General features: G+C 41.7%; 3 protein-coding genes across 8 annotated transcripts in view; all 3 read left to right on the forward strand.

Moving 5' to 3' along the window:
• The first annotated feature begins 886 nt into the window (after window positions 1-886).
• Window positions 887-6,688, forward strand: sgo2 (shugoshin 2). 3 transcript variants are annotated; one of them, XM_057036572.1, is made up of 11 exons: window positions 887-1,086; window positions 1,490-1,614; window positions 1,702-1,877; window positions 2,645-2,719; window positions 3,421-3,488; window positions 3,588-3,679; window positions 3,888-5,474; window positions 5,549-5,660; window positions 5,745-5,829; window positions 6,369-6,411; window positions 6,488-6,688. In XM_057036572.1, the coding sequence occupies exons 2-10, from the start codon at window positions 1,533-1,535 to the stop codon at window positions 6,387-6,389; spliced, it is 2,298 nt and encodes a 765-aa protein (XP_056892552.1). In that variant the 5' UTR covers window positions 887-1,086; window positions 1,490-1,532; the 3' UTR covers window positions 6,390-6,411; window positions 6,488-6,688. The 3 variants fall into 3 exon arrangements, with proteins under 3 accessions (XP_056892552.1, XP_056892397.1, XP_056892473.1); XM_057036417.1 differs by lacking the exons at window positions 6,369-6,411; window positions 6,488-6,688 and having other exon boundaries at window positions 888-1,086; window positions 5,745-6,342; XM_057036493.1 differs by lacking the exons at window positions 887-1,086; window positions 6,369-6,411; window positions 6,488-6,688 and having other exon boundaries at window positions 1,339-1,614; window positions 5,745-6,342.
• A 156-nt stretch (window positions 6,689-6,844) lies between these two features.
• On the forward strand, window positions 6,845-9,505 carry LOC130527862 (uncharacterized protein C2orf80 homolog). 2 transcript variants are annotated; one of them, XM_057036695.1, is made up of 6 exons: window positions 6,845-7,494; window positions 7,920-8,010; window positions 8,158-8,235; window positions 8,305-8,392; window positions 8,981-9,087; window positions 9,365-9,505. In XM_057036695.1, exons 1-6 carry the CDS (start codon window positions 7,394-7,396, stop codon window positions 9,398-9,400), a joined length of 501 nt encoding a protein of 166 aa, XP_056892675.1. In that variant the 5' UTR covers window positions 6,845-7,393; the 3' UTR covers window positions 9,401-9,505. The 2 variants fall into 2 exon arrangements, with proteins under 2 accessions (XP_056892675.1, XP_056892759.1); XM_057036779.1 differs by having other exon boundaries at window positions 7,932-8,010.
• A 1,445-nt stretch (window positions 9,506-10,950) lies between these two features.
• Window positions 10,951-23,496, forward strand: part of LOC130531019 (ras-associated and pleckstrin homology domains-containing protein 1-like) — a 31,757-nt gene continuing 19,211 nt past the window's right edge. For 2 of the 3 annotated variants that reach the window (XM_057042740.1, XM_057042911.1), the window contains exons 1-2: window positions 10,951-11,188; window positions 19,304-19,358. The gene's annotated coding sequence lies outside the window, so the exon portion shown is untranslated. Of the gene's footprint in view, window positions 11,189-15,599; window positions 15,669-19,303; window positions 19,359-23,496 lie in introns of all 3 variants that reach the window. The other variant, XM_057042824.1, reaches the window with a different exon arrangement.

The raw sequence follows: 23,496 nt of genomic DNA on the forward strand, positions 1-23,496 counted from the left end.
AAATAATAAAATGTCACTTTCCTGTACGCAGGCAGACTTAACGAATCGAAGTGAGCTGCTATGTGGCTGCTACAGTAAAAAAAAGAAGGCAACTCTTATCAGAATGACACACATCGATTTAGGATTATGTGAGCAATTGCTTTCCCCCCCTCTACTATTTTTCAACTACTAATTTAAATGTGTTTTATATTTGTGTGTACAGATTTTGCAGTCATGAGACGTGTTTCTGTTTATCATCGGTTTATACGAAGCACATTAATTGGGAGGAGATGTAACTCAGATAGGTGGTCCGTTTGATATCTGAAGAAAGAGGGATGTAGTGGAAATAAATACATTATAATGATTTCTGAGATACTTAATTTGTTGAGATACTTAATGAGTTTTCATGAGCTGTAAATTAAAATAAATAAAGGCTTGAGATGTTTCATTTTTGTATATATTTCATTTTCTAAATGGCATTACAGAAATTATTTTTTCTTTTACAATATATTTTAGTAAACAACTGAATTTTGTAAACAGCAAAAAGAAGCAAAAAAAATGCATTTTTGTGCCACACAAATAAAAGCTTTAGCCGAACGAACAAGGTGAAAAAGCAGCAGCTGAAAATCACACTGTTTCAGTGACAGAGGTAAAGAGTATAGGGGGGGAACTATTTCTTGCTGGTTAATACTAATGCTTTAAAACAATGACATTCGGTCCAAGCATTATTTATTCAAATAATCGCCAATCTTTAACTTATATACGTCTCTTTTTTAAAATCATGAGCCATGCAGACTACAATACCCAGAATTCCTTTTCTTAGGTGAAAGTAGGCGGTTAAAGGCGCGTGCTGCTGGATGTAAACCAATCAGAACAACGGAACTCCGGGTCATCCCTGATTGGGCCTCAACCTCTCAGACCAGCCTCCGCGCGGAAGTCCCTCCGTTCGAAAGGTCGACTGTTGCTTGTAAACTCGTACACTGAGCGGTTATCAACGTTATCGACGGGAATATCACCTGGTTATTACAGCAAATGTCCGCCTGTGCATCGGTAATATAGATTATCTTGTTTGTTTTACAGCGGCTTTATATCGGCTGGGGGAAACAGGTAGTCACTGCTATCCCAAGCTAACGATAGTCAACTGTCTTCGGAACCAACAGAAGTATTTTTTTTATCTCTCTGCTTCTCACTTAATAGGCAGAAAGATGGCATCATTTACCAGTTGATATTGCTTTGCCTTATGAGTTTTAATTAAATAATCTTTTGCATCTCCTAAAGTGTGAAATAATGAAAGCATTTGCTAAAGCAAAATTGACCAAATCACTGTGATCCTGACACATCTAGTCGTGTAGACCTGGAAATCACCAAAGAATATGCCATAAATAACAACTGGCAATGATTTTCTCAGAGATCTCTAATTTTCTGGTTTCTTATAAAATACCTGTGTAAAATCACTACTTTCAACTAAATTGTATTTATATGTATTTTATAAAAACAATTGTCCTTTCAGGGTGCCAGTTTCATCACTTGCACAGCTGTGGCTTCATCTAGCCATGATACACGGGAAGAAAATGGGCCCCAAACCAGCTTCCACACAAGCATCCGCTGCATCTAAGATCAAAAATAAGATCCATAGTCTGTCTTCCCATTCATTTCAACACATTTCTGTATTCTTCAAATTTTGTATTCTAACGTTATGTTCTCTGTCTGTGATCATATTAGATACTTCATCTTTCTTTAAGGTCTCATTGAAGACCAACAACACTGCCTTGGCTCGAGCTCTAGAGCTTCAGAAAGAAAGGTGTCGGCAGCTGGAGAAGGAGATCATGTACCTCCAGAAACAAGTTGACAGTCTGTGCTTTGAGCTGGCCAGCAAGAAATACATGCAGAGAAAATTGGTTAGTTTTTAAACTTATTTACAGGTGCTACTGTCAATAATGGTGAAATCAATAATACATGGTCATAATTTACACTCAGTGTTTGCAGATGTCTATTGATGTTTGTCTGCTACCCAGCTAATCTCTTTGTAGCTTGGTTGGCTGGGACTTGGGGGTCTTTTCAGCCTCTGTAGACCATCAGTAATTAGGGGGGAGAACTGGTCTGTGGCCACCAGTTATCCTCCTTATTTCTGCTGCCTTTACTTGCTGTTTGTCAAATTTGCAAAACAGTAGGTGAAACTGTTTGACAATCATTAGTTCCTGGATGGGCTCGAAGTTACACAGTTATAATCGTGTGATTCTTTTCTTTTTTTAACAAATGTGAACTAACAAAACAGTATTTGTTAACCATGACCAAAATAAGTAAAATTATATCTGTACATTTTGACAGTCAGGCCCCAATAAATTCTAAAGATCACAACTCAAAAAGGTTTATTTGATGTCAATAAAGGAGTAAAGACAGGAAAGAAAATATCCATGTTCAGAGGAAAGCTATTGAAACCTTAAACTCAAAATTAGTTATTTAAAACAGTTGTCAATTGTGTTTTGAAATTAGTGTTTTGTTAAGGAATGATTTTAATAGTGAATATGTGCTGTACCATTAAATTTTAGTAATGGATTAAAAAATTACACTGTTTCTGACTGCCCATACATTAATGCTTAGACTGTCTCGAAGGAAACATTTATATTATTCATATACTGGTCTTTGTTTTGCATTTCTTTTACAGCTTCTCATCTTAAAAAGCCTCCAGAGCGACATGCTGCCCCACTTTAATGCGGCTGCTGAGCTTTTCCCAGACGGCGTAAGCATTTCTCTCACTAATTGGTAACAGCAAGTCTGGACACTGTTGAAAATGACAAATGTTATACAAACACTGTTTTGAAATACAATTAATACCTATAATTGATTTAATTTCAATTATGTGTTGAGGCATGCTCTTTTGGAATTGGACAAATCTCACAAATGGCTGTAGATTGTAAATGGATATATTCAGCACTCCATGTTTTCATTCATGTACTCTTGTCTTTTACCAAGATTAAATTAAAAAAAACAATGACTATCGTGAAGTGATGGGGTGGTGGTAGCTCAGTCAGTAGGGGGCAGGGCTGAGACGCGGAGGGTATTAGTTCAAGCCCTGGTTTCGGACAAAAGTTGGAAAAAGTGTGCTGGTACCAGGAGTGGTGCCAAGACACCCGCACAACACTGTTGTGTTACCATTGAGCAAAGTACCGAACCCCCAGAAGCTTTTCAGGGCCCTGAATAAGCTGGGTGTACCCAGGAGACAGAACAGTCAAAAACCCATGAGTTGTTTTATTGAGGTGAGATGTGCAGCTCAGGATCTTCACAGTGAGTCATCACAGTTGGTTAAACTGGATTTCCTAGTGAGAGAGAGGAAGAGAAAGGAAATATTTTATTTAAATGCTGTCTTCAGTACTTGAATTGCAGATTTCTTACCTAAAAATATTGAACAAAGGCAGTGCCTTTTACAAATTTTCCCCACAGGATTTTCCTAAACTGCTTGAGATCGACCAACGTTTGTCGAGTGATAAAGAAAATATTGTACCCAAAAGGTAAGTAAAAAAATCTACTTTCTCTGTAGTAAATAAATTCATTTGTTATTTTAGCTGAGGCACCTGTAAATATTTTCTACCTCCATATCCTGTTATCAGCCAAATAGATCCGTCGCCTCCGGTGGACCTACGCAAAGAAACCACGTGCGCAACTGTTCACGTAGAGGACAATCCCAAAGTCAACACTGATGGTACTGAACATCGGCCGAGATTTGTGCATGTCTGTTGCTAACCATTATCATATGAATTACAGACGTGTATGTTCACCCTGTTCAAATGAATGTTGTTGTTTTTGTATAATGAATAACAAAGCCTGAACTGAAACAGATTCTGCAAATAGTGAATGTTGTCACAATGTTAATTTTAATTGCAAGTTTTTCTTTTCAATGTATTTTACAGCTAACACAGCAGCTGAGGTGCAGCGCGTGCAACCTCCCCCCACAGCAATTCTGCATCCAGCCAGCAGTCTAAGAGATGAAGTTCAGAGACTGTCGCGTTTACTTCTTGAGTCGGGCTCTGATATGAAATCAGTTTTCTGTCCTCAGGACAGCCAGTGCCCCCCAGCAGTAAACACACAGGTGGACCCATCTGATGCCAACAGCGCTCACTCTGCAGAGGGTGGCCCTAAACACGACAGCAAACCAGAGAACACGGTGCTCTTGAATGCAACAATGGAGATGACTCTGTCTGATGCTACGGAAATAGTCACTGTGGAAAGTAAAGTGAGGAAGAAGGGTCGCCCCAGCAGGGCAAAAGACAAGAACAAACAACAAACCTCTGGCTCAGGTGAGGCTGGAATCCCAGTCAAGAACCTGACACACTCCAGGAAGAGTCACGCTGAGAAGATTGGCCCGGAAGATTCAGGTTTAAAACTTGGTAACCAGGAAGATGTGCTGCAGTCGCCTAAAAGCCAGAGTTGGAATGTTCAAAGCCCTCACGTGTCCAAAAAGAACAGGAAAGGGTCAAAGGCCAAGTTAAAATCCCGCCATTCCGAGCAAGATGGCGAGGTCGGAGACGTCCCGCTAAACCTGGATGATTGTTTCACAGATCCTGATGTAAATTTCTGTAAAATTAGAACAGCGGAGAGAAATGTTGCAGAAGAATTAAATTCCAAAATAACCTGCAGGAGGTCCAAAGCTAAAGGAGAAAGGGCTTCTGTGTCCAGGAAAACGTTTGTTGTTGGGCCTTTTTTGTTGGGAGAAGCTGACAGCCTCTCTGGGACTGTAAAGAAGGATGAGGAAACAGCTGGTTTGGTGAACAGCCACCAATCCAGACGGAAGACTTTCCTAATCTGGGACCACTCCTCTCCAAATGCAGAATCATCAGCAGCGGGTCTCATGGAACCAGACACAAGAACCAGGAGCTGTGAGGGTTCCACACAGGCAAACCAGGATTTTACGGTCCCGTCCGCTCATCCGAACCGAAAGAAGACCAGGAAAAACGAAAAGAAGCATCGGAGTAAAAACGAGGGTAGACGGAACAGGCAGCGAACATGCGAGGAGCAGAAAGACAAAGAAAGGAGTTGCCTTGGCAACGAGAAATCGAGATGTAGCGCCAAAGCACCTTTTCTAGTTGATGATATTAACGACACACAGAAGGACGGTGAAGTGGTGGGAGGTTCATGTTCTGCCAGAGGTGAGGAGGCTGGCAGCACTGAACCGTTTTATGGGATGGACCCGGACGCATTGAAGCTGCGCATGGCGCCAGAGCCCAGAGACCTCAGGAATACCTTTGTTATTCATCAGCAGGACGATCCACCCAGCAGCAGGCAGTCTGGCGTCGATGCCACCAGCCACGGGATGAATACTCAGGATGAGCTGGAGAACTTTGGAGACATGCTGGTGGATGAGAAGCCCCCGTGGTTGGCCACAAATGCCCCCCCCACCGACACAGACGCGCTTTCACCCTTTTCTACGCCCAGGAGAGAGACGACGCACCGGGCGGTGCTCGACCTGTCCGCTGCTGTCACCAGTGAAGCCACTCCAGGTATGTGCACGCACCAGTTGTGGTTTATTAGGACAAACCACCTTCTAAACTACAGTTGTAATTTTTCATTCAAGCCGGCAGAGTACTGACGTCACTGACCAACACGGTGGCAACACCCGACAGCGACACCAGGAGGAGAAACCGAAAAAGAAACGTGGTCTGTTACAAGGAGCCGACTCTAAACAGGTGAAGAGTTCTGCTCTGGTTGCAGCGCTCTTTTATTCTCCTTAACATCAGGCAAAGATTAACTGGGATTTTTCTGTTTTGCAGCAAAATGAGGCGCGGAGATAAATTCAGCGATACCACATTTCTGAGTTCTCCGTTGTTTAAGGACGGCAGGAAGAAAAAACCAAAGGTGGCGATCAGTCCTAGAGCTTCATTGGATTAATTATTAGTTTTTAATTCTGTTATTTTTGTTTTTTGTTCTTATCCAACTTGTTTTAACACATTTTACAGAGAAGAGAAAAATGCATGTGTGGATAGTTGAGCTCTGAGACTGATGTGAGGTTGTTCATTAATTATTTGCCGTTAACCTGAGAAGTGTTCCCTGTTGCTGTAAAGCCTCAGGCTTGGCTGAGTTCATCATGTTCTTGTCTTCCTGTTACCTGAAGGTCTGTGTCTGGTGAGTTGTTTGCATGCCTGAAGTTCCAGTGACATTTTCTTTGCTTATTAAAGTGTTCTTGTTGGTGGAGTTGTGACTGAGCATTTGGCTGCTGTCGTCATGGACATGGCCGCTCTGTCTCCACCCGCTGCAGCATTAGTTCTTAGACATTTGTAACCTTACTGGTTAATGCTTCCACTTCATCAATTCTTTAGCTTGACTGGATTTTTTTTCTTGCTAATAAAGTTGGTTACATTAAATTGGGAATTATTTCAGTCTTCCTATATTTGCAGAAATGGAGGCTAAGCAACTGAGAAAAGCTGTTGAGAGCCTCATGTAAGTGGCCTTGAAGAGTTCAAAAGCACCTTTTTGTCATTTCAAATGTTGCTTTGCTTTTCTGCTCTACTAACAGTGGTGAATACATTGGGCAGAAACTCAGAGAAAAGTCTTTTGATCCAAAGGCCACAGGGACCTCCACCATGCTGGATGATCTGGTAATGTGACGGCTCAAAGGGTGATGGAATGTGCTACCACTTAAACTAAAACATTTCAAGCATCCTGATGCAGCATTCATCTGAAAAAAAACAACCTGAAATAAACTGAATTAAATGGACTGAAAGACTCCAACCATGTCCGGAGAAGTTACAAACATGGGGGAGCTCACTTGGGCCTTTAACACACTTATAATAAAAACAAATGTTCTCTCCTCTGTTACCAGGTTGATGATGTCACAGACTCATCAAACCAATACAATTCGAGGTGTCGGCATTTATGGAAACCATTAGATAGCTCAAAATGAACTGTGAAAAGGTCTTCTTGTCGTACGTAGAGAGTTATTGTGTTATATGGACCTGACTGCTCAAGCATGATCTTAGTTGGAAGAATTCATTGTTGAATTATGACAGAAAAGCATTTTTCTAGAATCCGACCAACCGGCTGCTCAGGCCCATAATCTCTCCACATTCTTTTACCGTCAGTGAAGTTACACATATCTAACAATAAAGGAGGGCGACAGACAAAACACAAACACAACCTATCCAGGTGGACTGAAGAAGCCTTTCAGATGAGAGCTGAAATGTCTGGTTGCCCTGGTGACCTGGAACATCTAGATAGACTGATCGCTTTATCAGGACAATAGGAAGCTATTGTCCAATACTGTAACCACTATAATGTAAATCAAACGTTAGCTTCCAACCGCTAGTGTTTCTGCATGTGACCCTGTGAGATGAGATCAGGTGAGGTGGTCTAATACTCTGCACATTTTAATAAGTTTAAAAATGATGTATAAGCTTGTTACCAGTAGGTTCTTTTGATTGAGATGTTTGGATTTTCACAGGCTCACTATGACCTCACCGTGAGTGTTGCCTTAAGGTGGTTGGACAAAGATGTTGGATGGAGCATACTGGACAGAAATATCAGGTGTTTTTTTTTTTAAAGGCCAATCTAAGTAAAAATGATCTTATAGTGTTGAGAGAGGACAAGACATGTTTGATCAGATGAATTACAGAGCTCATCAGTCTACAAGAAGCAAATGTTTGAAGCTTCATCCACGACCACATTACTGCTGTATCTACTGTACATAATCACACTCTGCTCACGCAAACATAAATATGACCATCTATCTAGCTTTAATAAAGACAAATATTAGTTGGTTCTATATGAAATGATGTCTTTCATTTCCTTTGTGCTTTATTTCCCCCCTCATATTGGCTCTTTTTGGTTTTCCTTTAACCTGGGGCAAATGAGAGTGTTGCTCCCTAAACACTCAATATACATCATTTCTTTATCATTCGTTCTTTAACTTGATAGATATGTTTAGTTGTTCCTTTTTGTCCTTATGACAGTGGTTTATCCAGCAGCCCAGGAAGCGCTACCAGCCCAAAGCAGCTAGAGCAGGAGGCCATGATTCTGTCTTCCTTCGCAGGGATAATCATGGTGAGCTCCACAAGAGAAAAAAACCCATGAATTTAGGCGCACCATGTTATTATTTTTTATTTTTTTGGCAAAGTAAACAAATTTCCTTCTGCAGTTATTTTTTTAGTATTTGTTTTATGCTAACCCTTGCACTGTGTGCTGCTTCAGAATCGTCTCCCTGTGGAGAAAATCATGGCTCTGTACCGGCAAAAACCTGCCACCTCCTTCTCCAGCCAGCACTCCAAGGTATTAAAATGATAATGACCTTTATCCTTATCACAACAACCTCATCCTGTTCTCTGTTCTCTAACGCAGGGCGTAATAATCCATCCCTTAACTCTGTCCTACCATCCATTTGCAATGCTGAGCTCTTACAAGGCTGTGCAGCACTCCAAGAAGCAAAGTATGTAGAGATGCTTCCGCCTTAGAAAGGATTCCTTCAGGAACGCTAGAGTTCTGATAAATGATACCAACTCCACCATCAAGGGGGGTAGAAATAGTCTAAATATACCAAGTTTAGACATTTGTCATAGAATTATTGAAAGGAAAGTACAAGAGTAAAGGTATAACATCTGTGGGTGAGGCAATAAGAGGAAGGTGGTCACACCCCATTAAAGCGTCATTTAAAAGATGCTTCAGAGGCTGTCGAGCCTCTCTGGTGGACTCTTCCAAAACTGAGTTGCTTTGCTAGAAATGGACAGTCCCTTTTAGATTTTAGTCTTTGGGACAGACAAGGCTGATGAACTGGCTTTTGTGTTGCCCACTTTTGACGTGTAACTCCGTAAAATCATCAAATAAATTCTTAAACCCTCAGGTTGGATGTTAGGAAGCTAAAAATAGGGTGATGTGATGTGATTTAGGGTCTAAATCCCAATCATATTTGGATTTACTTCAGTGTAACATTTGAGTAGATCTGTTTATTCTAATGCTCATAATCTCACTGATTTGCACTGATAGCCTCATCCATCATCCGATTCTTCATTTTCCATAGATGTCCGGTTAAAACAGTGGCTGTCTAAGAGAGCGCCAGCTAAAAGCCCATCCAGACCGATCACAGTGCAGTCTTCATCCTCCTCCTCATCTCTCTCCAACCTCAGTGTGAGTTGACTTCCTTGGATTCATTTTATTTAAAATTTCTTTGGGAAAACGAATTAAAAAATAAGTTTTATCAAAATTAAATATTTACAGAACAGATTTTGTGTAATTTATGGCCACTTTTCCTACATACAAGCTCTGAAGTGTCACACTATGCTTCTATTTTGTTAGAAGCATATACTGTAGTTTAGTTGAAAATACGCGTATTGCTGCCACCTTGTGGATCGAAAGCACATTTTGTCTTCAGGACAGTCAAGTCGGCCATGAAGAGTGAGCTGAGCAACAGCTGGACTCAGTAGCTTTTCTGCACAGCTGACGTCACCTCCACCCGCTTGCTTTACCCTCAACCTTGTTGGTTTATCTGTATGTTGAAGTAGTACAGCAATGGTGATATGCTAATAAAGAGAATGTGATACACTAATGGTGTCTTGTGTGTATGTGGGAGTGGGGGTGGGGGAAGTAGTGGGGTGCATTTATTCGGTTCAGGTGCAAAAGTGGTCGATCCAGTGAGGAGAAGGTCATCGGTTTGATTCCTGGACTCTGCTCTACATGCTGCCCTTGACCAAGACATCATTGGACCTAGATGTCTTCTGAGGAGAGGACAAAAAAAGGTACTGCGCATGGTCCATTTACCTTTTTACACTTCAACAGTCTGTAAAATATATTAGATACATGTAATGCAGGCAGGTGCAGAATACTTCATTACTTGAACTGCACACCAGGCAACACCAGGAAAGGGAGGCAGTCCAACAGTTATAAGCATTTATGCTCGGCAGTGCAGCGACAGAACCAGACTGTCAGAGCTTTGAAGGGCATGAGGATGGAAAAGGTGACACCAAGACAAACTAAAACAAAATTCAGAAAATAAGAATAAAAGAAAGCCAGTTGGTCAAAGCCAGTAGCCTTTGATGAGACAAAGCAACCGCAGGGTGGGAAAGGTCCCAGTTCCACTGTGGGATAACCCACATACAGTCAGAGAGCAGCGCTACGGCTAAATGGCAGGCCAACTTACCACACGGTCGTAAAGATGCACACCAGAACCACCAACAGAACCGTCAGTGGTGAGCCCGTTACAAGAAAGAAGGGAAAGATTGGCAAGTCGCACACTTCCAGAGTGCAAGATTGCGCCTGTTAAACGGCTTAGCTTTAAAAAGATGGATCAGCGGTACGACAGCCACCACACACAGCTTGTGAATATGAGGCAGAGCAGGAGGAACAGACAGGTCAATCGGACCACACACGCCAGCGGTACCGGCACTGGTACAGTGCCATGGAATGGTGTGTAGGGGCAGAACCCTCAGGATTGTCCAGATTTGAAGATAAGATATAGAAATGTCTTCTCATTACTCACTATGGATGATCATTAGGTGGCTGCTCTTGAGCCTCTGACATTTCTTACAGAGGCACTGCCGAGTTCTCATTTCAGATTTTTTTAATAGGCCTTAATCATCTATTAGAGTCAAGATTATATCTTTGTACTTTACAGAAATTGATGATATATACAATTACATATAATTATATATAATTAAGTACATGTGTGTGCTTCTTTTATTTTCATGTAATTATTATTTTTTTTTTAATTATTATTAAATGTTAACAGTTAAATGCAATTTTTAAGATTGCCACAGCAAAATGATAAAAATGGAAAATTTGCGTGAAAATGCATTTTTACTTTAAAACATTTAGCTTACTTGCGGGCATGTATGGCCAGGAAGTGTCTCATGAAATGTGTTTTTCGTGTCCGGAAAATCTGAGATGCAAAATTAGAACGTCAGTTTCTGCACCGGAAGCGGACAGAATGATTTATGTTCGGAGAACTCATATTTGCAATGACAGATGCTTTTATTGCGAAGGTCCCGACCGGAAGAGTTCGTCGTGGGCTCCCAGACGCTTGACGCAGCGTTAGCAGCGTTGGGAGTCGGTGTGGCAGTGAGGGGAACTCGGGGAAATCTGGGATATCTGGGAAAGGGAAGACGTCGGAAAACCTGGAACCGACACAAATCCCGTCGGTGCCCGGAGCTTTACCCCACCGGACAGCTCGCCTCATTCCCGCTGAACGCTGAGGTGTGTCCCCCTGGATTTAAAGCTCCCTGGAATCGGAACAGTAAGTAGCCCGATTCCCCTTCACCTCCACACATCCAGGCTGCTTTCTCCTCACCTCCCCTCGGTTTATGTGGACCGGAGCTCGCTGTTCCAGACATCCTTTGGATTTGTTGGGTCTTTGATCTGTCATGACGAGTGAAATGTTCTATGCTGGACGCGGCTCCTATATTAACAGCTAATTAACGCGCTGTACGTGTGCGCAGAGAAAGGAGAAGGGGTGGGGGGTGTCGGGCCAGCTCCGCGGAAAAACGGCGTTCATTCACTTCTTAAATTCATTCCCGGTGCTTCTATTTTCACATGTACGGATTCTTCTTCTCTATCAGCGCCGTGTGTCCCCCTGCATGCGTGTTTCAGTGCACTATTGTTGCGGGATGAAACGCCGCATGGCCTGCGGAGGCTCCCCGGCCGGCCTAGATGCGCAGGTCGGCCGGGGAGCAGCAGCCGGCTGACAGCGCTTTTCCTGCGGGGATATTTGCGTGTTGGGCGATGCAGCTGGAGGCTAGACGTTCTGAGCTGACACCAGCAAGGCGTGGCATTCATCTAGCATTACAGCTCTGGGCGTGTTTCCCCGCAGCTGCCACACCGCTCACTTTTAAATGTGCACTCTTATTTATTTTTCCTACATTTCATTGACGTCATGCTGTAGATTATGACATCATTGTCTTGGATTTGGATTATTATTTCACGCGCTCGGACCTGTCAGCTGTCTGCCTGCGTGTTTAAGGGTCAACGTGGAGGACAGAACTGTCCAAACTCTTCAAGTTGTAAAGAATATGCAGAATCTAGGCTGCTGTCTGCAACCTTTACTGGCACAAATCTCCCCTGCCATCTTTTCTTTTAACACTAAACAACACAGCATATCAGCTCAGTTTTTTTAAATACAGTTTTGCAATTTAAAAGAACCATAACTTGTTGTATAAATGAAATGAAGCAGCTACAAATGTGTTATTACCAGTCTTTTTTTTTACCAGTTACAATAAAGGAAAAGGCCTTTTTCCTCTTGTGAAAACTAGAGAAAACACTGGCCTGTATGGCCCTACTTTGAAATAAAACACATAACTATGCAAATTCATGGAAGTCATTGCATTATTAGTGGAAAATTCAGAAGTTTCAAACAGATGTGTCAGTGGAGTAAAGTGAGAAAATACTGCTGGATTGTTGTTGTTGTTTTTCCCCTAATACTGCAAATTACCCCAAAAATGTACATTTAAGGATTTAGGTGGATGTCAAAATGGAGCCATTTCATTTTCCTTTCAGCTAGTGTAATCTGCCAGCAGCTAACAGGTTTCCTGTATCTCGGTCAGTGATGTCTGTTGCCTTGGGCGTCTTGGTGTCATCTGATTGCCTGTTTGTGGTGATTTATCGCTCAGCTTTGATTTCACACAGTTCTCCTATTTGTCATCTGAAGGGAGCTGCTGCGAAAAGCAGAAGAGCCAAATGTTGCCCCAGAGCCAGGGTTGTTGACCTCAGAGTTAGACATTATGCACAGTCGCTGTTCTCAGTGTTCTGCTGCACTGAAGGTTACCCCCCTTTGGTTGGAATTCCTCATAATAAAACAAATAATAATAATAATAATTCCAACTGGGCTGTTTTTAGATATCACTTTACTCTGAACTCTTTCATTGTGGACCTTGATGGACTGAAGAATCAGTAAAAACCTTTTAAAAGATTGTGTGATTCAGATGAGGTCTGGGCCATCACTGGCAAAGCCTCTGGTTCTTCTGGTACTGTGCTGTTGATCCTCATCCATCGGTTCAGCCTTGCTCTGATTAAAAATCATCATGTTCATTTCATCATGTCAAAATGGAATCAGAAACTGCAATGATTCTGGATTTCCAACGAAAACCTCGTTCCACAGCGCTGTATCTGAATCCTGTAACAGTCAGAAAGTAAAGTCACTCCGACCGCCTTGAGACACCCACCTCCACATACTCGCGTGCTGCAAAGTGGGACAGGATCCAGTCTCTCGGGTAAGTGTTGAGGGTTAACTGGAGTATAAAATCCTGGCTGTTCTACTTGAGCTTGAGGGTGCTCGTCCTCCGTCTCTCCGGTCTATCAGCTGGTGCCAGACCTCCGAGACCTTCCTCACGCTGCCTTCATCACCGCCATGCTCTGATACTCAGCGCTGTGATCTCTCATATCTTATATGTGTGTAGTGTTAATAATTATTATCTTTTTTACTGTGGCCCAAAAAAGTTAGCTTCTTGGATGTGAAAATGGCAAATTTATTGACAGTCCTGCTCTTCACTGCAGCTATTTGGAAATAGAAACTGCAGAAAATAATTTAGCTATTAATATTCAATCTATTCAGTTCAGTCAGGTCAGAATTTTATGGAAGAATTAAATGTGGGAAAACTCCAATTTAGCCAAAGTAGCTTCTTTGATCAGACCAGAACAAAGTGTTGCTTCCTGACTATCAAATCCTTCATATTTCTAAAAAAAACAAGGACAGTTTGACTCAGTCGACAGTAAAACTATGGTTGTGAGGATTTATTTTCCAGGTGAGCTCCGGTAGTTTTAGCCATCTGTTTTTATTTTTAATGCTTGTTTAAAAAAAACAACTAAGCATCATTTCATGGATGAAAAGATTTCATACATGAAGCACAACTGTTTTCATTGACTAACTACCAACCTACACCAACCAACACATGTGACCAGGATATTGTCTTTATGATGGTACAGCTGATAGTCAGAGGTCTACTTTCAGGTCCACATCGTAGAATATATAGTGTATTGTTTATTATTATTTATTTCCATCTGTCCTGACTCCACTTAACTCCAGACAGATGTAAAGTCAATCTTGGCTGCAGCAGCAGCAGCAGCAGTTCTCCACAGTCCTCATTCTTGGAAAAATGGCTCCAGTTTCTTCATTGCTTTTCTTTTTCTGTTTTTTTTTATGTCTTATTTTTCCTTTCCATGTTTTTCCTCAGCTGTAACACTCTCATCAAGACATCTCTCCCGTGGGCCTCGGTCCTCCGCATGGATGTTCAGGTTGGAGCTGTGCAGCTGAGAGTCAGAACCGCTTCAGGGGAAATGACTTTATTCTTGTTTTTGAAGTTAATTTTTCCATCAACATTGAGCACTTAAACCCATGAAATTGAATTTGTATTTGACATATTTAATAAGTTTTAAAAAAAGGCCCACGTTCACCAAATGGAGGACCGGTGCTCCTTATTTGTTAATAACAAAAGTGTTGATGGAATGCGAGTGCTGACTTGAGCGTTCCTGCCTCTGACCGGTTCTGTCAAACAGATAACCCGCTCCTGTGAAGACAGACAGGACGAGGTTCAGCCGAGGACCACGGCCCGCTAAAGTGGGTCGGTCTGCGGGATGCCGAGCTTGGTTGGATAACATAGTTCTGCATTTGTGTTTACATTTATGTTCAGGTTGATTCTGGAATCCTGCGTGTTTCCGTTCCTCCCGCGGTGTGTGTCAGGACTCGGCGTGCGTCTGGACCCGTCTATGGTTTTTCTGAGCTGGCTTCTTCCTGAAGAGAACACGTGGCGAGAGTCCTGACCAAACCGCAGCCACCTCCTGTACAGAGACTGTAGAGGGTGGAAAAATCTGTCGTTTTCTGTCCCGTCATCATGTCATGTTGGTGTGAATCTATGTTAGTTTCCGTCGAGCTGTGGCTACCGGTATCTTAAATTGCAGTAGGAAAATGTAGGGATGGAAAGTGTAGAGTGGAGCATGCTTGCATACTTCAGCAACTTATTTCAAGGGTTCAAGGAACATTATGGTTGGAGCTCGCATTTACACATGAGATGGAGCAAAGTTTGCCCTCAGGTCATTTTAAGGCCAATGTGTGTGTGGTCCATTGGGAAAATTGTATTCCGAAATATGTATTTTGAAATATTAGTTGCTGTTGCCTCATACACTGTTAAACAGTTACGTATAAAATGTCACGTAGGATTTCAGCAACATTTGAGCGCTGGTCCTGACTCCTGCCCTCAAAAAGGTGCAGATTAAATTCAAATGCAGTCATCTTGTGCACTATAAGAGCATCTTTAAGGTACAAGATGTATGAAAACTCCAAAACGGCTCATTTTGTGGAGGAAATAAGATATTTTATAGAGGCATTTTAGCATTTGCTGAAAAGAATATCTTTGAATTATTACCTGAAAACACAGAAAATCCTCTAATACATCTTTGGATTGACTAGCTCCATAGTAATTGTCAGTTTCAGAGTAGCTGATGGATAACAGCATCTGTTCGCTCCAGAGGATCTCTGGAAGATCATCTTAGGCAAGTCCGGTCAGACAGGATTCACACCATGTGTGAATATCATTTCCTTAATGGTTGTTGGTCAGATATGAATCTGAATTCAGGAGGAGGATCTGGTAATCTAAAAAGGCCAGTGTTTTGCTTGTTGAATGCAGACACACACCTCTACCGTGTCTCTGTCCCTGCAGGCTGGACACACGCGAGGCTCACAGGACAGGAAGCCAGAACCGGAGCAGGACGCTGCAGTGCAAACCAACGTGCGTTCCCTCTGTGCGGTGCACAAACATAACAATATTCACAGTTAAATTCAACCAAGTCATGCAAAATACGCACAAAGCGAGCTTTCTTTCACTGTTTGTTCATTCTCCGAGTGTTCCACTGTCACTTTGCCAATCTTCCTGGTGCCTAAAAGTGCAGATGTGGTGTCTGGCAGGAGCCGTCTCAGGCGAGAGGGAGAGCAGTGGAAAATGGAGTTGTTTTGAAAGCCTTTCAGGCATTTGGTTTAAGTGTCACTCAAGGCGCTGCAGGAAAATTCTGCTCCTTGAACGCTGTCATACTGCAGGTAAAAGAGGTTTGGGAGAGTTCTTTGATGGCATTTTGATTCACCAGTGCACAGAGATTGAGGACGTTTACAGTCACCTGGGAGGAATGCAACTATTGAATATTTTAGCCTTTTAGAACTGTAGTTATTAACTGGCAGTTTAAGTCTGACGCTGGTGACACTAGTGTGTCACATAGATTTTAATGTTTCCTTTTATCGTTTCCATAAAGGATTCTGGAACACATGAAAGGAGCACAGACAAACAGGAATGAAGGAAAGGAAATGCTAACACTGGCAGGATGTAATTACTATATTATAACATTCTGCAATGTGTACCAGGTGTATTTATTGTGGCTTGATATATCAAATAATTCCTCCAGATGCAATATGATGTAAAAGCACCTGTTGTTTAAGATGAACTTGATATAACATTATTCTCCACGTGCCAGTATGAGTGAATTAATGGAGAGGGAAAGCTATTGTGTGCTGGGATCCTCTCGCTGGGCAGGTTGGGTCATTTCATAATGTTAGCTGTTGTGTAAATTCCTCACAAATCTGCTGAGAAGGACTAGCAAAAGTTGTGCAAACACTAGTTCTGAAAAAAAATCCAGCACAGCGGGTTTTATGTGATGTATATATGATAGAGTAAGATGCTTTTTTTTTACATTTTAAAATGAAGAAGAGCACCCTGCAGGCGTGGGGCTTTTATTAGCCTTTCATAAACATCATGCACCTACTATATTTCAAAGCTTGGTCTTTGCTTATGAGGAGACGGTGGTATTTTATAGAGCTCATCACACCTGGATAGTAAACAGCCTCTACTTGCCTGGACCTAAAGAAAGCCTATAAATCATATCCAGAGCGCAGAGCCAGGATCATCTGAACCTTATTTTAGTCTTGTACATTGGCATGTTTTGGGAAACAAATGATGGTTTTATGGATCACTGAAATGTTTCAGTCTTGCTATTTTAACCATCCGCTGATGGAAGAATGTCATCTAACACAGAACAACAATAGAACCACCTCAAGGTTTGCTGAGGACTTAGAAGTTTGGCCTGTGCATTTTATTGAAGGAGAAAATCATAGTCTATAATCATTCACCACCGTTAAATACAGTAATATGTAGTTCATGTTGCCGTCATTCACGTGATAAATGCATCCTTACGCACCACAGAGACTTTCAGTGATTTTCAGTTAATGGCCAATAAATGCTATGATCTGGTGCCCATTGCATCTTTATGTATAGACTGGAACATGGTTTTTAGAGGGACAGTACTAGACTGGTTCTGATCATCTTCATCAGATGGATTCCACTTTGGTCTTGTTCATGATGTTTCGTTCTAATGTACTAGTGCTACTCATGGAGTTCCACAAGGTTCTGTATTTGAACCGATCCATTTCAGCATGCACATGCCTCCCTTTGGAAATATTATTCTGTAGAATAAGCACGATAGAACTGAGGTGATAGTGGTTGGTCCCAAACACCTTCGGAATAACCCAGCAGGCCACATCACCACGGAAGATGGCATTTCGTTACCTCCGGTATGAGTGTGCAGTCTTGGAATCATTTCTGAATTGGATCCTTGTGGGGCCAGCTCCCAGTCCAGGTGGGAGAGCCTCAGTATTTTTAGGGATGAGGTTTGGGGGGGGTATTTCCTTTCCCCTGTCACCTGCAAAATGCTTGTTTGGGGGTTGCTATAGATGCCCGCAGACAATCTTGATTGGACCAGATGTTATATAAACTGAATGGAAATAGTGAAAACCAGGCTGTTGTGAAAGGCTCTTCTGAGCTGATTCTTAATACTTTCCTGTGGGGTAATCAGTTGCAACAGTGAAGGTTAAAGAACGATTTACAATCTGGCTGGAGTTCCTGGAATTAGATGGAAGTCTAAAGTTATATTTCACAATCAACATGAGTCCAGTTGAAGCTGGCTTCATCGGGGATCATGCCACTCAACATAGTTCCACATTTTTTATGTCAACTCTGTACAGACTGATGATGATTTAACGAATTTCAGCCTCACTTTAACGAGACTATTGATAGACATCAGCAGAATTGTTTTTACTCAGTAATAGAACAGTGTGAACTCTGCACAACAGTTGTAGTCGTATAAATATAAGTTGCTACATCCATCAGTGTCCAGCTGTATCTTTTTGCAAGGCGTTGTCCTTTTTAAAAGCAGATTTGAAAGCAAACTGTAAATGATGTTTTATTTAAACCTCTTTAGCAGAACATTCTCAAAGAACATTGACCTTTTCCTTCAAAGAGCAGGAGACTCTTCAGCTGATTGTGGTACAGACATTAAAGTTATTATAGAATGGGTTTAGATCCTCTGGCACTGGTGTGTGTGTGTGTGTGTGGTGTGTGTGTGTGTGTGTGTGTGTGTGTGTGTGTGTGTGTGTGTGTGTGCGTGTGTGTGTGTGCGTGGGTGGGTGGGTGTGTGTGTGTGTGTGTGTGTGTGTGTGTGTGTGGTACATTTTGCTGATTTCTGCATATTGATAATATTCCATCATCTTTGTTGGAGTCATTTCATTATAGTTTACAGCATTTTTCCATGTTTAGGAGGCTTTTTAGGAGATGCAGTGATGTAGGCAGATAGTGTTAACAGATGTGTTTGTCTCAGATAGTGTTTGAGTTCCAGTCATCAGCTAACGATCACATGAGTGCTGCCGATGATCTTGTGCAAAAACACACACACACACACACACACACACACACACACACACACAACACACACACACACACACACACACACACACACACAAGAAAATGCTACCAAAAGTTGTGTATTGTTCCGAAGGCTGACTACATTTTAAAATCCAAGTATGGATCTATAGATTTGCGTACAGCTCAGCGGAGTATTGTAACATTAGCATGTTAATATTATTACATCGATCCCGTCTTAGCTGCAGGGTCGAAGGAAAGAACACACTTTGCTTGTGTGACAGAAGGGATGAGAATCATCGTGAGCTGCCGCGACGCACTGTCATATGATAATGTTATAATTTAAGAAATGATTGGAATTTTATTGAAATTTACACTCTACTTAATCATATTCATAGTATTTTTTTTTTACATTTAAATCACAACTTCTATTGCTGTGTTTCCTTTTTGAATAGGGACATTTAAAACTTCTAGGCACGTATAATACATATCAGAGTAGTTACACAGAGGACAAGAAATGGCTTAATGTGTGCCAGATATTACTAAACTACAGTTTACAAGTGATCATGGCCTATTGCCATAAAAAGAGCCATATTTTTTGTGCAACTAGGATTCCTTGCTGTTCTAATTACATCCATGGGATTATTGTACTTACAATAAACAATTCTCTGTCTGTGTTTTTGCAGGCTGATTGAATCCTTTCTTTCCCGCTGTGCTGGAGCAGTACTAAGCAGCCCAAAGGTAAATATTTTCAAACCACCCAAATTATCACATGATCACATGCAGAATTCTGCACCAGATTATAATGTGTCCTAGTCTCATCACGAGGCGGCTTCTCTGCTTTATAGTATATGCCAAGCCATGTGGACTGTGCGGACCTCCTTAGCCTAAAGTAATCATAAATCTACACTATATCCACACTAATATGATCTTCTTGTAACAAGATTGATGAGCTGGTGCTCGTTGCTGTAAATTACAGGAAAGCACTGCTGTTTCTGCTGGAGTCATCAGCAGGATTCTCTATTTGTGGTTCCGATGTGTGATGAAAGACCAGCTTATATTCATTACTGTCTCACTGTATCTTCATTTCCAGTTATTACAACTATATTGTGCACATTGTGTCTGAATTGCAGCAGATTTCTCGTATTAATAGAGCTGCTGGGCAGACTTTACTGCCCAGCCAGATCCCTGCAGCTTCCAAAACACCCATAAAACCAGCTAAGGCTCCTAAAACAGCAGATTAATACTGGCTTTGCTTTGGGGTTGTGATGGCGTGCAAAATAATCGGTCAACTATCGTTGCCTGTACTATCTGTTTAATGTAGGTGTGTCAAAAAAAACAACTTACTGCACTGACGCCATCAGAGGCCCTGTGTTTTTGGGTTGTGAGAGGTCAGGCTTAATCTTATCCATAATTTATTGATGCTATATCTGTCAAATATAATAACAAAAACAAATCAAAAATGAGTTTTTCCTCAATTCAATGAAGGTTTCTTAGGGGATTTTAGAATATGGCCACATAAACACAATAGTAAAGATAAGCTTCCTTATTTAAGGACATAAAATATTAATGAATTTCATGCTTGATCGTCATAAAACCGCAGCAGCTGTGTAGACGCTGGGACTTACCACATGGCCAATACCCCAGGGAGCTCAGGGAGGGACCGTTTTATTTAAGGGTTCAGTACCGATCACATCAGCTGCTACACATAAACACACTCAAGCGTCATCAGTGTAACAATGAAAACTCACATTAAAGATCTCGGATAACTCTTCTGAGTGGAAGCAAAACAAAGTATAATGGACCAAAAATAGAACATGGGGAAAACCAGAATGAAAATTAAGCAGAATATATTTTTATGAAGCAGTAATACGGTGGTAGGAATATTAAAAGTGTACCAATTCTTTTTTGTTCGATATGAATGGCATTTTTCTATCAATCAATGTTTGTACCTAACTTGTCAGGTATGAATTAAACCAAACACATTCATGATGTGACCAGTTCAAGTAGTAGAGATTATAATAATCAAAACACGTGCTTACTCTGGGGTTATTTAAGCACGTATTATCCCCTTAAGAGGGGAAGGTCCTGCTTTTGCTTCCTACGGTCTCTCTGCCCTTTAAAACTGGTAATCAGAGAGTACTGGTCTTACCGTTCTGTCCATCTATGGAACAAAACCAAATTTTGCGTAGGTCTAAAGCTGCAGAGCCGATGCAAAGGCAATGTGTACAACTGCTGTAATACACAACAGCACGCAGCTGAGTAGGGTAACGCACAATCTCTACCCTCCATGTTGTGTACATCTCCCTTCCTGCTATTGAGAAACCCAAGCAGATGTCATTATGAGGCAGAGAAACAAGGAAAATGATGTAATCTCCCGTTTCGTCCCAGGGGAAGTGATATTGTTGCTGGATCAGCATGCAACTCTTCACTCCTCCTCTGCTTCCTGTGCCTGTTTTTTCTTCCTCTGTGGTACTTTCTGTTCAGCTATTTTGGAACAACAATGAAGCTGTGAATTACCTAATAATGCCAGAGGTTCTTTTTCCTACTGGATGAATAGTGCATAGGTTAACAGTTTATAGGTTCACCCCATAACCCCCTCATCGGTCATGATGGACGTGGACAGATTATATCGTCTCTCATGGGACTGATATATTCACTTTGTCAATAAACACTCTATTTTGGGAGCAGTTTCACATTGAAGCCAACAGTGTCTTCTGTTTAAAGACTGGTAGTCATCAGGTTTGAATTCACTTCTTAGTCACAAAACCCAACCCTTCATTAGTGTGTGTCAGATTTACTGTAACTGAGCTGGTTCCTGCTGATGCAACACACAACCTATTGAAGGCAAAGGTAAACGTCCTGAACCACACGGCTTTAGCAGCCCATTGATTTGTCAGATTCAAATTCCCAAAGCTTCAGCAGTGACTCTTTGATTTTCTATTTTCTATGTTAAATTATATGGCCATATATCTTACATTTATCTTAGGTAGTGTTTATATGTGTGCCTAATAAAGCTTGAAAAGGTGTACAATGTTTTATATAAAGTTGGAATCATGTTGTCTTCATAAAGTTGAAATCATGTTTGTTTTATACCTATTTATACACATCAGTGATCACCTTTGACTAGATTGATCAATAGTTTTTGGATGTCGATCAAGAATAAATCACATTGCCACAATCATCTCATGGCGAGGTAAAAAAAATAAAAAATTCTATTCTACCTTTATGGGAAACAGCAAACTTGGATTATTTCAACATTACAGTGCTGGAAGTGAGTTTAGGGAGTGAGCTTAAGAAGTTTCGAGTCGTCTGATGGTGGTCTGGTAGCAGACCACTGTTCAGTGGCACCATGGCAACAGCTGTACTCTGACTCAAGAGCAAGAAAACAGTAAATGCGACAGGTGAGGAGGAGCAGGGAGGAAGAGCTGGGTTGTGTTTGGAGAGAAAAGAGTGAAAGACGTGGGAGGAATGAAGGATCGAAGTATGATTGCAAGGTTTCAGTATTTCAGGAGGAGTCTGACTGTAGTACAGTAATTGCTGTTTACTTTGGAAACACACGCATAACTCCACCACTTGCTGTGTCAGAGCTCCTGCTGATAGGACTCTGAACTGGAAGCTGAGCTAAAGAGCAACTAGCACGATAACACAATGATCCATTTAATGCACGCAGTGTTCATTCTGCCGCTGTAAAGGTTAGCTGTAGCAAACCGACCCTGACAAAAGGCTGATCACGCAAACACAATTATTTCCAGCAGCCTGAATTTTGGGAAGTGCAAGAAGTAAATGAGTAAAATAAGTATGAAATGAGAAACATCACAAGGTGCACGCGGCTCGGTTGCCATGCTCGGGTGAGCTGAGAACTGGATAATGTTTAATTGGAGGGCAGCAGATTTGGGCGGAGCATTTTTACATCTGTATTCTGCTCAGAGTCAAAACATTCTGAGTTCAAATGCAACTTGAAGGTAATTATCTCTGATTCAGACTGGTTAGACTGGCAAGAGAATCCATTAGGTGGAAACAGTAGATTGTTGTATGGGAGCGCAGCTGTGAGAGTTTTCACAACACACCCCAGTCCCTCATAAGTCCTCCCTAACCACACACACACACACACACCACACACACACACACACACACACACACACACACACACACACACACACACACACAGGGGGCAGCTTCAATTAGATCTCTGTGGTTAGCAAGGTCTGTCATTTAGGCTACGTGTGTGTGCATGCGTGCCTGCATGCGTGCATGTGTCTGCGCCTCAGTTTGTGCTCTCTAATTTTGCATGTGCGTTGGCTGGCTGTTTCTCCCCAGAGATGGAGGGAGAGAGGGGTGACAACCAACAGTTACACAGGAATAGCACATTCTCTCTACAAAAGTGTTGGGTCAGCAGGGTGGAGATCTGGGAAGGATGAAAGGATCAAAAGAAAACAAAACACAAAATGGAAGAGGATGAGTTCAACCGTTAACCATGGGAAAAAACTAGGACAGCCCATCAAATATTCAGTACTTTACAAAAAATGTTCACATATTGATGTCTAATCTTGTTTTCATTTATCTCTGGGGGGGAATTATTGAACTGCAGACAAACAATAAAACCAAGCCTTGTTTTACACATTAAATAAAAGCTACTAATAGCAATGCATATTCTAACCAAGGAAAGCTTTAGGACTCTACCCCCTGATCTACTCCCCTAGTCACCGCTCTATTGGCCGAGATTCGCTGAGATGCTTCTTGTAGCATCAACTCTGACATCGGTGTGAGGAAGGTTTGTTTGTCCCGCTCCTCAATGCAAAATTGTTGCAGCTGTGAGGTGTTTGAGGGGTTTCCTGCATGTGCAACCAGTCAGAGCATTTAATGCCATCATGACCTG

Source organism: Takifugu flavidus, chromosome 1 (assembly GCF_003711565.1).
Source record: "Takifugu flavidus isolate HTHZ2018 chromosome 1, ASM371156v2, whole genome shotgun sequence".
NCBI lineage: Eukaryota > Metazoa > Chordata > Actinopteri > Tetraodontiformes > Tetraodontidae > Takifugu > Takifugu flavidus.